The 14547-nt window shown below is 41.5% G+C and overlaps 1 protein-coding gene across 1 annotated transcript in view; it reads right to left on the bottom strand.

Annotated features, from left to right (window-relative positions):
* Window positions 1-14547, bottom strand: part of LOC129332856 (inactive pancreatic lipase-related protein 1-like) — a 32045-nt gene that overhangs the window by 14138 nt on the left and 3360 nt on the right. The window contains exons 6-8 of the mRNA XM_054984152.1: window positions 9872-9980; window positions 2631-2750; window positions 2428-2547 (exon numbers count right to left, since the gene is read on the bottom strand). Of these exons, the coding sequence (XP_054840127.1) occupies window positions 2428-2547; window positions 2631-2750; window positions 9872-9980 (349 nt within the window). The remainder of the gene's footprint in view (window positions 1-2427; window positions 2548-2630; window positions 2751-9871; window positions 9981-14547) is intronic.

The following is a 14547-nucleotide window of genomic DNA, read 5'->3' as shown; positions in this document are numbered from 1 at the left end:
GACAATATCAAGGGTAGCTCTGCCTAATAGTGTAACTGAATGAGTTAGGTCTACCTCTTGGAGAGGGCAGAGTGCCGAGTTGTGAGGTCTGTCTCTGGTGATGAGCAGACCTGGTACCATTTAGTCTGACTCTTGAGGAAAAAAAGCCTGGCGTGAGTGGAAGCCTGTGTGAGAGAAGATCCAACTTGGTGATTAGGCAGGGAAATCCTGTTTGTAACCACAAGCATTAAAAGGATTTAAATCACAACCTGAAGCCATAACTAGCTTAAGTTTAAGTGCCTCAGCCATGCTTATCCTGTGACTGTCTGCAGATCTGGCTGCTGTTCTGTTCTTTAAAATCCACCTGTATGTAAATAAATCTTTGTTGTTTTGTTGAACTTTCTGCTTCAGTGATCTCTGTAATTTTCAGGCACAATACAAAAAAACTCTCACAACAGCGAACCTAAAGTCTTTATACCATGGGAACATCTAGTAACTGAGAGAAAGTTTTACATTACAAAACAAACCTAGTTTCCCAAAATTTTAAGAAGTGGTGTGAATCCCTCCAGCTGGAAGAAAAGGCCTGTCACAGCAATGCCTAAAACTAGAAGCAGAGGCATCTAGTCAGTTCCATTGCAAGCGGTTAGCAGTGTGGTGTAGTGGTTAGAGTGTCGGACTAGAATCTGGGAGACCCGAGTTCAGCTCCCCACTCTGCCATGGAAGCTCGCTGGGTGACCTTGGGCCAGTCACACGCACCCCACAGGATTGGTGTGAGGATAAAATCAAGGAGAGGCAAATAATATAAGGTGCTTTGGGTCCTCACTTGGGAGAACAGAAGGATATAAATGATGTAAATAAATTCCTTTGTACCTTTTAAATTCCATAATGAATACCACATGATAAACATTTACTGTTATGCTGGCAGCTTAAACAATAGTGGATAGAACAATAACCAAATATCAAGGTTATTCCCCTGCTCCCCCCAAGACAACAGATTTGAATGATAGTCTTTCCTCCATCTTTACACTCCTGGAACAGTTTAAAAAGTATTTACTTTGATCATTAATTGTTTGACAGCTTTTCTGGATGAGACAGGCAATTAATTCCTATTTGCTTCTGTTCTGTTTGCTAGTTGGGGAAAGCTTAATATGCTGGAACAACTATAATTAACTTTGTGTCTTTTTAATATGTGCCATCATAATGACAGATTATCATACGGTGAAAATGTTCTGGGTCTATTGAAAGATTTTAATTAAAAGGTTTCTGGTAAATACATCAGACAGGAGGCTCTGGGATGGATGGGAATGATGAGCTCAGGAGGTTTCACAAAGAAGGAGGTTCATAGCAGTTGCTATTCTTAATATAACACTCCCCTAATTTGTGAAATTGATCAAAAGACAAAATTGGCTTTTAAAACTGTATATCAAGATGTCTAGTCCAAAGGTATTTTGTTTTTCTAAACTAGGTTAGCAAACATTGACAGCTAATATTGACAACCAGTGTGGTGTAGTGGTCAGTGTCAGGGCCAAGCTACACATGACGAATGACACTTGAACAGCAAGTGTATTTCTCCCTGTTCATTTGCCCTCCACTCAATCCACTTGCCGTTCAAGTGTCATGCGTCATGTGTAGCTTGGCCCTCAGACTAGGATCTGGGAGACCCAGGTTCTAATCCCCATTCTGCCATGGAAGCTTGCTGGCTGACTTGACCTTCAAATCCCTCTGTGAGCTTTCCTCTCTTATATTCTAATATGTCTCTTCCTGTGACCCTCACCCGTGCAGTTCCACCACCCTAAGCCGACTGCATCATTTCTGTTCTCTCAAACACTTCCACCCTTTGTCCCTTGCTACCCCTTATGCCTAGAACTGGACCCCTGAATGTCACCTCTCTCACTTCCTTCTAATCCCTCCTCAAAACCCATCTTTCCTGTGAAGGCTTTAGCATACTGGCACAATTTGAAGTCTCAGTAGCCTACCAAAAGCAAGGTTAAGCATGTGAAAGGAATGCATATTCTTCCTCTGTTTATCCCTGCCTCTCTTTTCCATCTTCTTTTGTTTCTCTCCTGTGTGTTTAATTTTAGATTGTAAGCTGTTGGGGCACACTGGTCCTCACCTATCTAAAATAAGGAGGTGAGCGTACACCATAGACTTATATGAAGCCATTACGATACTAGTTCACTTTTATTATCAGTGGCTACTTTTTGACCCTGTGGTTGTGGTGGGGAGTGAGACCACATCTGCAGCATGCATTTGAGTATATGGTTCTCATCAAGCCACTTTCCTTGTATGTAATAACTCTAACTGAATCAAGATGGTAGGCATGGAAGCAAGTCTTTTTGGCTTCAGAGTATCTGTGGGAAGTGGTTATTCCCTTTTGGGGGTAGCTCTGTATCCTATCAATGCCTGTTACAGTTCTTCACTCTTACCCGAAGTCATTTTTACACCTACCTTCCCAGATTCCATCAATGTCCACTATTTGTGAAATGATATTCTTCTTGCATCCTGGCATGTATTCTCCTCCATTTGGGTAAAAATCAAGGTGTCCCACAGCTTGACTCATTCCAAAGCCTGGAATATTCATAATTGGTGTGTGTTAATTTTGGAAGGCTTATTAATATTATTGCACAACTTATGCTGTATTGCCAACTTACCCAGGTATGGAATAGTTGGAGCTGAATCAGTGTGAATAACATCAACAAAAGCAGCGTCACTCTTATCCAACCTAACAATGGTTGGTGTGCCTTGAAAATATGGCTGAGCAGGGTCTAGACCTGTAAAAGCCCATATGTGGATTTTAAGAGAGGTAGTACAGACTAAGCACTCTGAGCCACAGCTAAATAAGTTAAAAGTATATTCTTGGAAAAGAAAACGGAACTGTCCAGTTCTGATTACTCTGCTCTCTGGTTTAAGAGAAGAATCAAGGCCCTTACAATATCCATGGTTTGGGGAGAAGTAGGGCAGTTCTGTTGTACAGTGCGACAGTTTGTGTTCACTTTCAACGTAGACTCCATGTATCTAAACTTACTTTTCCTAGCTCTCTTAATTTTCCCCCTCAAATTAATATTCCATTTACACCCTTCCTTTAAGTAGGTATCCTATGACAATAATTTTGATGTGAACTGAATTCTTAATAAGTTTTTATTAAGAGTTTACCTCTGACCCCATGAACAGTGCTGCACCCACGTCTTCAGAGGAAAGAAGCTGTGACTAAACTTTAGAACCTCATAATTCTATTAGTGTCAACAGGTTTTTATCAAACCGGTTACAGCAGGACTCCTGGAATATTTCTGAATGTATGGCAGAATGGAAGCTGGAAAAAGAAAATCTGAAGGTATGTTTTGGATATGCAAAAAATCAGTCACACATTTATGAACCAAGGGCAAATTTTTAACACTTGGCCATTATGCATCAACTTTTTTTTCTTTTTTTGAATTCTGACCAAAGTACAATGTTCTCCAGGTAGATTCTTTGCACTGGATTTCAGACTGGACAAATTGTCTTGATTTCATGATGGATAAAATTTTCAGAAAATGTAACAATAGAATGTTAGAAAAACTATACAGCTGCGTTGACTATACAGCTGGTCTTAACACCTGTGTGATTTGTGACAGGATTGCACAAACACCCATGACTTAATGACCCTGAACTGTCTATAGCCTGCCGGTATGGGAACCACTAATAATCCTGCTCCTAACATTGCAGCAGAAGAGCTGTAGTGCAACACTGCTGGGAGAACATCAGCATAAAGAACAACTCCTGTTGAAGCCATCTCTATTGGGGCCCTGTATTGGCAATGGGCCAGGACGGAGCCAGCTCCTTAGAATGTTGCAGTGCCACTAAGTGCCCATACGTGGGTGACTCTAAGTCACTGAATCAGACTCTCAGACATCTTCTCATATAACATTGAAAAATCTTTCTCTAAAGACTGAATATTTACATTCACCTCCAATGTACAAGTATTAGACAATATATGGGACTGTTATTGATATAAACACTACTAGTTATTTGCATCAAGATTGTTGACTTTAACCAAATTATTGAGGACAAAATTGGCTGCTGATACTCAGTTTTATTATGGTTGGAGCCCATCTGATGAAGAGAACTTGTTTCTCGAAAGCTTGTGCTACAATAAAATAAAATTGGTTAGTCTTAAAGGTGCTACTGGACTCTTTTTGATTTTACTATCTGAAATGTGAACCCACGTTTTCCCAGACTTTTACTTAACTTTCCCAGAACTAGCTTTTATTTGGGTTACTTGCATATATCTGTAACAGATTTGCAGTATCTTACAAATCTAGCAAACCAAGAAAGCTACAACACTTCGGTTAGTATGTAAATGTGGCTCCCTCCCCCCACCTCCTACCATGTCTGAATTACTGGTGTTAAATTGAATATTTCAGGCTTTTGATTCAAGGAGCACCAGGCCCAAGTCCTTGAAAGAAATTCTCTAATGGAAAACTATTGAGCTAATAACCTTTGAAATTGGTCATGGTACATAAAAGTTGCTTGCATGATAAAGGAGTCTAAACAAGTTAATAAAATGTAAAATCTCATTAAAAGTCTAGTGTTAGAGTAATTAACATAAAAAAACAGATTAATGTATATTTAACTTGATGGGCCAGAAAACCGATTGGAATATAAGAAGCCTGTGGCTCACAGCAACTGATTGACATTAAAAAGATTTTCAATAGGCCTAGGAGAAGAAAAAAATGACTATGCCTTGTTGTGTGATTGAAATTTTCCTTGTAGTAGCTAGAGCTGCATAGAGAGATTCTCAGAGACAGCCCAGATTATTTAGTTCAGCTGCCCTAAGTGCCCTCCTCCTATGCTGCCCCACAGGGTCCAAGTCAGGTACAAACAAGGTTGCCACCTCTGGGTTAGGAAATTCCTGGAGATCTGGGGTAGATCCTGGGGAGAGTGGGATTTGGGGAGGGACCTCAGTGGGGTACAATGTCAGAGTACACCTTGCAGAGCATCCATTTTCTCCAGGTTGTGTTGCCAGTCCCTCACTGGGGGAAGGGGATCCCCTGCTCCCCCCTCCAGCCCTGCCACTACTTACCTGGCTGGTGAGGGGAGATCATGCCTCCTGGGGTGTGCTTCCAGGCAACACAGCTGTGCTCCCACACTCCACAGCAGCCTGTACATGGCCTGAGCGATGACATCACTTCCCACAAGTGACATCATCATGCAGGTGTGCGAGAAAATGCACATGATGCAGCATCAAAGAGGTAAGTGCCAGGTCTCCCACCTCCTGCTGAGTAAGGGGACCTGGCAATCCTATTTCCAGGGGAAATTATTTCTGTTTTCTGGAGCTCAGCTGTAACTCTTGGAGATCTCCATGCCCTACCTGAAGGCTGGCAATCCTGGGTGCAGAGGAAGTGCACGCTATTTCAGGACAGGCAAGCCAAACCCTTCAGTGCCACCCTCTGGTTTGGTGCCCCAAGGGACTGCTTGGGTTACTTGGAAGGTGAATAAGTCTGTAGGCTGGCTCTGTCTGGCCATTAATGAGCCAAATATCACATTCCCAACTTTGTCTGTACATAGTTATTACATTATACATGAATGAAACCTACAGGCAGCCTGCTATCTACATTGTTACAGTGACCAAGTTCAGTGTTTTTTAGCAGTGATCATAATGTAAGTGGACTTCTGCTTGCACTCGACATATTATATATTAAAACTATAGGTCACTTTGTCACTTAATACCTAAATACCTATTTGAATATGTGGAATCCATCCATACCCATCGATTGGTTCAGGTAAAAATCTTTTTTTGCAATCCTTGTGAGATTTAGAAGTGACAAGAATTGGATGGGATATTGTTTAAAATCCTCCAGTAGGCCTTGCAACAAATGGATCATCAGACTGTATATGAAATTGCAAGGTCTTATAGGAGATTCCAATGAAAAAAATATGAGGAAAAGATACATTGTGAATGTGCCATAGTGAATGATGCCTCGTATGTAGAGAGAATAGTTTTCTATGCATCTCTGAGAAGGTATTATATTGGTTCAGGTAACATACGGGCAACAATTTTCTCGGTTGGGGAAGGGAGAGCTCAGATTCAGTAAATTATAGCTTAAAGCACAGTGAAGTATCTTTGGTGGAATTATGAGGGAAGAACACTATAGAACTTGCTCTATAGAAATTTCTTACTGTTCAGGGGTGATGGGAAGTAATTAAACATGCAGCAAACAGATAAAGAAACATGGAGTTTCTATTTGGACTTCTCAGGGCTTCTTTGCTTTGCCTGAAGATACCAACCATCATTTTCCTCCCCTCCCCCAATAACCGTATGATAGGTGTTCTGACCAACCAGCTTTTCCTAAAATTCATCAGCCATCACTGACACCCTCCTCTTGAGCACACACCTTAATGTAGTGAGGGGGGGGGGTTGAGCGTGTCATTGAAGCTGCAAGCAATACCATCAGGAGCACAGACTCAGTCAGGAATTGAAACTCCTAGCAGAGTCACTCAAGGCAGAATGGTCAAAGCTGAGACACCAAACTAAGATGCATCCACCTCCTTCAGGAATCAATGGTCACAGCAGCAGGGATAATTTACAGTTCCAATTGTGATGGGGGCAGAGGAATACTTGAAAAATAGCTTCTGAGCAGCAGCAGTAGTGGAAGGCAACACTGGTGGAGGATCTTTCACAGACTATGGCAGTGATACTTCAGCTAACCCTGGTTAGTACTGCACAGAAGAAGGCAATCATAAATCACTTCTGATAATCTCTTTCTTCAAAAACCCTATGATGAGACAATCCAAAATGAAAGAAGATATAGTGCTGGAAGACAGGACCGTCAAGTCGAATGGCACTCAGTTGGCTACTGGGGAAGAGCCAAGGACAAGTACAAATAGCACTGCTCTTAATGAAAGGAGTGGACTAAAGCCAAAAGGATGTCCAGTTGCTGATGTGAAAAGATGCAAAAAGAAAGTCCAAAGCTGTGTGACACACATAGTAGGAATATGGTATGTGAGAAGTATGAATCAAGGCAAGCTTGAAATTGTAAAACAAGAAATTGAATTTTTAAACATTGAAATCCTGGTTGTGAATGAACTAAAGTGGACTGTATTAGGACATTTTCAGCCAGAAAATTACAAATTGTTTTACCCCAGAAATGATAAGCTCAGAAGAAACAGTGTTGCTCTAACAGTAAGGTAAGATGTAGCACAAGCAATGAAGAGGTATAACACAAAGTTTGACCGATTAATATCAACCAGACTTCATAGGCTATCAATATAACTATCATTCAAATTTATGCTCCAACTGCAGATGCTGAAGAGGAAGACACTGAAAACTTTCATACAAGTGTCCAAGAAGAAATTGATTATACACCTAAACAAGATGTGCTGATAATCATAAGAGACTGGAATACAAAAGCAGGAGACAAATCAGAATCAAATTTTGTTGGAAAATTTGGATTAGGATTAAAAAATGAAGCAGGGGAACGACTCACAGGATATTGTGAAGCCAACAACTTGTTCATTGCATATACATGATTCATATACATCAACAGAAGGCTAATACAGAAATCAAATACATTACATAATCAGAAGCAGAAGATGGAGAAGCTCTATTCTCTCTGCTAAAACAAAATCAGAATTCATGGTACAGACCATGAATTGTTAATGTCAAAAATTAAAATAAAGCTAACGAGAAATACTAAAAGAAGCATAGTGCCAAAATATAATCTAAATTACATCCCTGAAGAATTTAAAGACATACAAAGAACAGATTTGCATGACTAGGTTTACTTAATTGTGAACCAGAAGAACTGTGGGCTGAAACCAGATATATGATCAAGAAAGAATCTGCAAATACTATTCCTGTAGCCAAAAGAAAGGGAGAAACCTAGATGGATGACAGGTGAAACTCTTAAAATTGCTAAAGATAGACAAGAAGCAAAAGAAAAACAGAAATAGAACCAGAATTCTAAATGAAGCTTTTCAGCGGCTTGTACACAGAGACAGAGGTATGTTATAATAACCAGTCCAAAGAAATAGAACAGAACAACAAAAAAGGAAGAACAAGAGGTCTATTCCTCAAAATCCAGGAAATCAAAGGAAAATTCAAACCATGGATAGGGGTGCTGAAAGATCAACATGGAAATTTTTTAAATGAAGAACCTGACATCTTAGAAAGTGAAGTGAAAGCTGCACTCAACGAAATTCAGAAAAACAAATCACCAGGAGTAGACGGTATACTATTGGTATACTATTGCAGCTATTTCAAGACACAGAAACTGAGTCCATCAAAATCTGGACAATATGTCAACTAATATGGAAAACAAAATAATGGCCCACAGACTGGAAACTATCTACATCCCAATTCTGAAAAAGGGATACCAAAGAATGCAGCAGAGATGGGACTATTTCATTAATTTCTCACACAAGCAAAGTGATGCTCAAAATTCTTCAACAAAGACTCTTACCATATATGGAATGAGAACTGCCAGATGTTCAAGTGGGTTTTAGAAAAGGCACATTGCAAATTTATGATGGGTAATGGAACATGCCAGGGAATTTCAGAATACAATCATCCCCAAATTTTTGACTGTGTATATCATGAAAAGCTATGGATGTTCTAGCTATGAATGAAAAGCTAAGGTGTTAAAAGAAATGAGTGTGCCACAACAACAGATTGTTTTGATGTGCAATGTGTATCTGACAAGAAGCTATTGTTAGGACAGAATATGGGGAAACAATGGTTTCCAATTGGCAAAGGCATCAGACAAGGATGTATACTGTCCCCCTATCTGTTCAGCCTATACACAGAACACATTATATGGAAAGCTGGATTAGATTTAAAAGAAACTGGAGTGAAAATTGATGGAAAGAACATTAATAGTTTGATATTTGCAGATGAAACCACATCTGGTGAAGGTTAAAGGAAAGTGCCAAAGCAGGATTACAGCTAAACATCAACAAGATAAAAGTAATGACTACTGAAGTATTATACAGTTTTAAAGTTGACAATGAAGAAATTGAATTGGTTAAAAGATTTTCTGTTCTTTGGCTTAATCATCAACCAAAAGGGAAACTGCATAAAAGAAATCAGAAGGCGATTAAAACTTGAAAGTGAAGCCATAAAGTCACTAGAAAAGATCCTTAAAGATAAGGATGTCTCTCTGGGGACCAAGATCAAGATAATCCACACTATGATATTCCCCATTATTATGTATAGATGTGAAAGGTGGACAGTGAAGAAAGCTGACAGGAAGAAAATTCATTCATTTGAAATGTGGCACTGGAGGAGAGTTCTAAAGATGCCATTGATTGCCAAAAAGACACATAAATGGACTGAATTCCCCCTAGAAACTAAAATGACGAACCTGAGGCTATTGCACGCATCACGAGAAGACAAGACACATTGGAAAAGATGATTAATGCCAGGAAAGATAGAAGGCAGTAGGAAAAGAGGAAGATCCAAAATGAGATAGCTTGATTCCATAAAGGAAGCCATGTCTTCCACTTTGCAAGATCTGAGCAAGGCTGTTAATGACAGGATGTTTTGAAAGTCTTTTATTTTTAGGTTCACCATAAGTCAAAAGCAACTTGACTGTACTTAACACACACACTTAACTGACAGGGTCAGTGCTGGATTTGGGGGGGGGGGCACTGATCTATCTGACCCTGATAGCAATAGCTGAATCTGTCAATATCAAAGATAAGAGACTCCTGCACTATTCAGCCCTCAAATGCCATATTACAAAATACAGTTGTGTGCAGAACACATGTACATGGAGACACATGTTCACATTTGTAAGCTGATCACCTTCTTTATTTTTCTTCACTCAGCCCCTATTGCTATATCTGTAAACGTGCCAAGCAAGATTCAGGTTCAGCAATACTTGGTTGATACCATTTTATGCCTGCATTTGCCTACCTGTTATTCTTCCAACTCCTGGTACTTTGCTTCCCATTTCAGCAGCTGCATGTGCTCCAAGGCTATGGCCAATGAAATGTACAAGGGAAGGAGAGTAGCCATACCTTGCCTAATGGTGAGAACAGTTGTAAAGAAAACTGAACATATACACTGGCAGGTGTGTGCCTGAGGAAATTCTGGATTTGGGGTTCCTATGAAATGTTATGAACAAGACAGAGACAGTTTTCATGACAGCATGGCTTAAGTGGTTCCAGGGTGAGTTTGGCATGGATGAAGTAATTCTGTGAGAGTTTCACCATTTCCTTAGCTTCCAACTTGATCCGTGTTTACCTCACCGTGGCCAACCAATGGTTTGGAGTTGATTCTGAGCTGGCTGCATGGTGAAACAATTAGATCAGCTTCACCGCATGCTGAATTAAGCTTGCCAGGTTCCTGTTGCCCTTCCCATTGCCTCTCAGGTGAGTGGTGGGAGAAAAATAAAGGAGAAAAGGGGGTGACAACCCATGCTCCAGTGTGCTGATGTAACTTCCAATTGTATGGGAAGTGATGTCAGCACATTGCTCATGACTAGAGATGGGCACGAACCGGAAAAAAACCGAACCATGTGGTTTGTGGTTCGTCAAATTTCACAAACCACGAACTTTCACGAACCTGCCCCTGGTTCACAAACCAGTTTGTTTGGTTCGTGAAAACATCACATCCAGGTCAGAAAATCATCACTTCCGGGTCAACAGAATGTCAATTCTGGGCCAGCAGAAGGTCACTTCTGGGTCAGCAGAAGGTCTGCAGGAAGTCCATCCCCTGTTGCCTAGGAAACTGATTGATTGGCACCAGGTTGTCTGCAGTGACAAACCAAAAAAACAAACCAAATGAACCAGCCTAAAGTTCATGGCGGTTCGTCAGAAATGGGATCTGACGAACCGTGGTTCACGAACCACAAACCGGCCTGGTTCATGCTTAATTTTGGTTCGTATTTCGGTTTGTGCCCATCTCTACTCATGACATCATTATGTTACCAGCAAGGGTCCAAGTGTCTCCTGCCAGTTATAACAATAAAAATAATAACATTCAATTTATATACTGCCCTTCAGGACAACTAGCAGCTAGCAACCAGTCAGCAAAACAAGTTCCCTCTGCATGTTCTCAGAGGTACACTACACACTGCAGCAAGAAATCCATAACTTATGACAGATATTCTGGAGGCGTATCTGACATATACAACTTAATGCCACACTCAGAGAGGTTTATAAAGTATGTTGTTATTATCCTCGCAACAATCATCCTGTGAGGTGGGTGGGGCTGAGAGAGCTCTGAAAGAGCCATGACTGACCCAAAGTCACCTAGCTTGCTTCAAGCGGAGGAGTGGGGAATCAAACCCTGGCTCTCCAGATTAGAGTCCTGTTGCTCTTAACCAACTGTCTCTTGCCAGTTGACAACCTTATGCTGGCAATCCTATGCTGAATTTAGCACCTGTACATGCCATGCAGGTGTTTGTTGACTTAGATCATAAGAATATAATTAAAGCCTGCTGCATCAGACCGGTGGTCCATCTAATCCAGCATACTGTTTCATACAACAGACAACTGTTGCCTGGGAGGGGTCAAACAAACGTGGTCTAGAGGACAAGTCCCTCCCCTGATTCTGCCTCCAAGCACTGATATTCAGAATGTCACTGTTTCTGAATATGGAGACTCCCATCACCACTGCTAGTAGCCATTGATGGATCTCTTCTCCATGAATCTGTCTATCCCCCTTTTAAAACGGACTGTGCTCATAGCTATTATCTCCTCTAGTGGCAGTTTCCACAGTTTAATTACTGGTTGAGTAAAGTAGTATTTCATTTTGTCTGTCTTGAACCTATTTCCCAACATCTTAATTTGGTTCCTCTGAGTTCTAGTGTTATGGAAGAGGGAGGAAAATCTCACTGTATCTGCTTTCTCCATTCCAAGCATAATTTTATAAGCCTCTATTTTTTCTCCCTTCAACTGTGTTTTTTCTAGACTGAAATGACCCAGACTCTCCAGGATTTCCTCACAGGGAAGCTGCTCTAACCTCCTAATCACCTTGGTGGTCCTTTGTATTTTTTCCAGCTCTATAATATCTTTTTTGAAATACAGTGACCAGAACTATACACAGTATTACAAATGAGGCTGCACCATGGTCCTATGCAGGATGTTACAGTATTGGCCATTTTATTTTCAATTCTTTCCAAATAATTCCTGGCATGGAGTTCACCTTTTTAACCTCTACAGTACACTGATTTGGCATATTCATTGCACTTCTATATAAGAACCAGTTTGGTGTAGTGGTTAAGAGTGGCAGGACTCTAATCTGGAGAACCGGATTTGATTCCCTACTCCTATGCTGGAAGCCAGCTGGGTGACCTTGGCTCAGTCACAGCTTCTCAGAGCTCTCTCAGCCCCTCCCATCTCACAGGGCGATTGTCATGACGATAATAACAACACACATTGTAAAGTGCTCTGAGTGGGCATTATGTTGTATATGTCAGATACGCCTCCAACATATCTGTCATGATTTAATGGATTTCTTGCTGCAATGGGTAGTGTACCTCTGAGAACATGGAGAGGGAACTTGTTTTGCTGACTGGTTGCTAGCTGCTTATCTTGTTGGTGTTTTGATTACCATTTCCTGGCTGGCCTGAGAATGTGGCCTTGAAGTTCCAGCCGAGACCACACTAACCTCCTAAGAGACTGAGCAGAGCTCAACCTTTTCTTCCTCCCCTCTCTCCTGGCTCCCTGGCTCAGAGCCAAAACAGACGTGACGAGTTACCTCAATTCAACCTGGGTTTCCTTGCCTCAAGGTTTGTTGGGAAATGTAGGCGTCCTTGCAGGTGCATCGCTACATTTCTCCTTCCCCTGCTTGCGTGGCCCAGAGCTACATAGCTGCACATGCTCTGCCTCCCCCCCCGTCGCACTGAGCGTCACTTCATCTCCCCCCCTCCCTCGTCTGGTCCAGTCCCCACAGTTCTGGGCTGCGCGGCTTCTGGTGGGGGCCAGGCGAGCGAGGGGGAGATGCAGCATGCTCCAGGAGCCTTTCCTCCCACTCTCCCAGTGCAGCCCGGTGTCGCTCTGTGGGGGTTGGGCCAGGCGAGGGGGGTGGAGTTGCCTCCCCCGTCGCACTGAGCGTCACTTCATCTCCCCCCCCTCGCCTGGCCCAGCCCCCACAGAGCAACACCGGGCTGCACCGGGAGAGCGGGAGGAAAGGCTCCCGGAGCATGCTGCATCTCCCCCTCACTCGCCCGGCTCCCACCAGAAGCCGCGCAGCCCAGAACTGCAAGGACTGGATCAGACGAGGGAGGGGGGAGATGAAGTGATGCTCAGTGCAACGAGGGTGGGGGAGGCAGAGCACGTGCGGCTATGTAGCTCCGGGCCATGCAAGCAGGGGAAGGAGAAATGCAGCGAGGCACCTGCAAGGACGCCTACACTTCCCGTCAAACCTTGAGGCAAGGAAACCCAGGTTGAATTGAGGTAACTCGTCATGTCTGTTTCGGGTCTCAGCATGCCAAAACCCTAACTTTCTTTCCCACTGGGGGGGCGTGGACTTTGTCCTATAATTAACCTTGCTTTGCTACATTGAGTCACTTCAGCCAATGATCCTGTCTGACCATCTTGATACTGGTATTCTTCTTTAATAAAGTAACTTTAACTCATACACCTGAGTGATACAGTGAAAATACGTGGCAAGACCTGACAGTATATATATAAAAATTAGGAATTTTTTGTTTTAGTATGTAGCACTTAACACTTATCCATGTTGAACTTCATTGTCCACTCACCAAATTTAGAAAGATCCTCCTGTAGTTCTCTACAGTCCTCTTTGGTTTTTACCATCTTGGCTACTTCACTATTTCATTTATGAACAACTTAAATAGCAGCAATTGCAATACGAATCCTTGTGGAACTTCACTACTCTCTTTCCTCCATTGTGAGAACTGTCAATTTATTCCTATTCTCTGCTTCCTACTATTTAACCTTTCAATCCATAGGGAGACCTATCCTCTAATCTCATGATTGCTAAGCTTATTCAGGAATTTTATTCAGTACTTGATATTTAGCATCAGGGCATGCTATGATGTTGCAAAGAAACAGCCTTGTTTCTTTGGTTTCCTATTTGGACTTGTTTCATACCTTTTGAGGGTTTCTTTAAAACTATAATCAGCTAGTTGAGATCCCGACCTAGTGTACATTTGTGAACAAAAGTGCATTTGATAATTTATTGAAAACTATTGAGGGGGGCATGGCTCAGCTGATAATTGTTGGAAGATAATTTGGAAGAAGTGGATTTAGGTATCAGCCATGGGCAGAATCTGAGAGCAATTATCTTTCAATTATCAGGGTGTAAAATTTGAATTATCTAGACTTTATTTGAATGCCGTGATCCACTGATGCATTTTAGAAACCAGTTGGATGGTGGCCAACACGTAATCTGGAGGATAAACCTAATTCACATAAAATGCACTGTGTGCTAAAAGTAATATAGAAAGTAAATGCTTAATAGTGCATCAGGAACTGCCATAGCACTACATTGAAAGAAAGCTTCTTCAGAATAATTGTACTAAATTACCTCAAAGGGAATTTATTTCTATATGCAGTTTTAAAATCATTTTTATTTTGATATAGCATTTTTTAAATTGTGCTTTTTATCATTTGGAATCT

This window comes from Eublepharis macularius, chromosome 6 (assembly GCF_028583425.1).
Source record: "Eublepharis macularius isolate TG4126 chromosome 6, MPM_Emac_v1.0, whole genome shotgun sequence".
Classification (NCBI taxonomy): Eukaryota; Metazoa; Chordata; class Lepidosauria; order Squamata; family Eublepharidae; genus Eublepharis; species Eublepharis macularius.
This window is presented reverse-complemented; position numbering and strand designations above follow the sequence as displayed.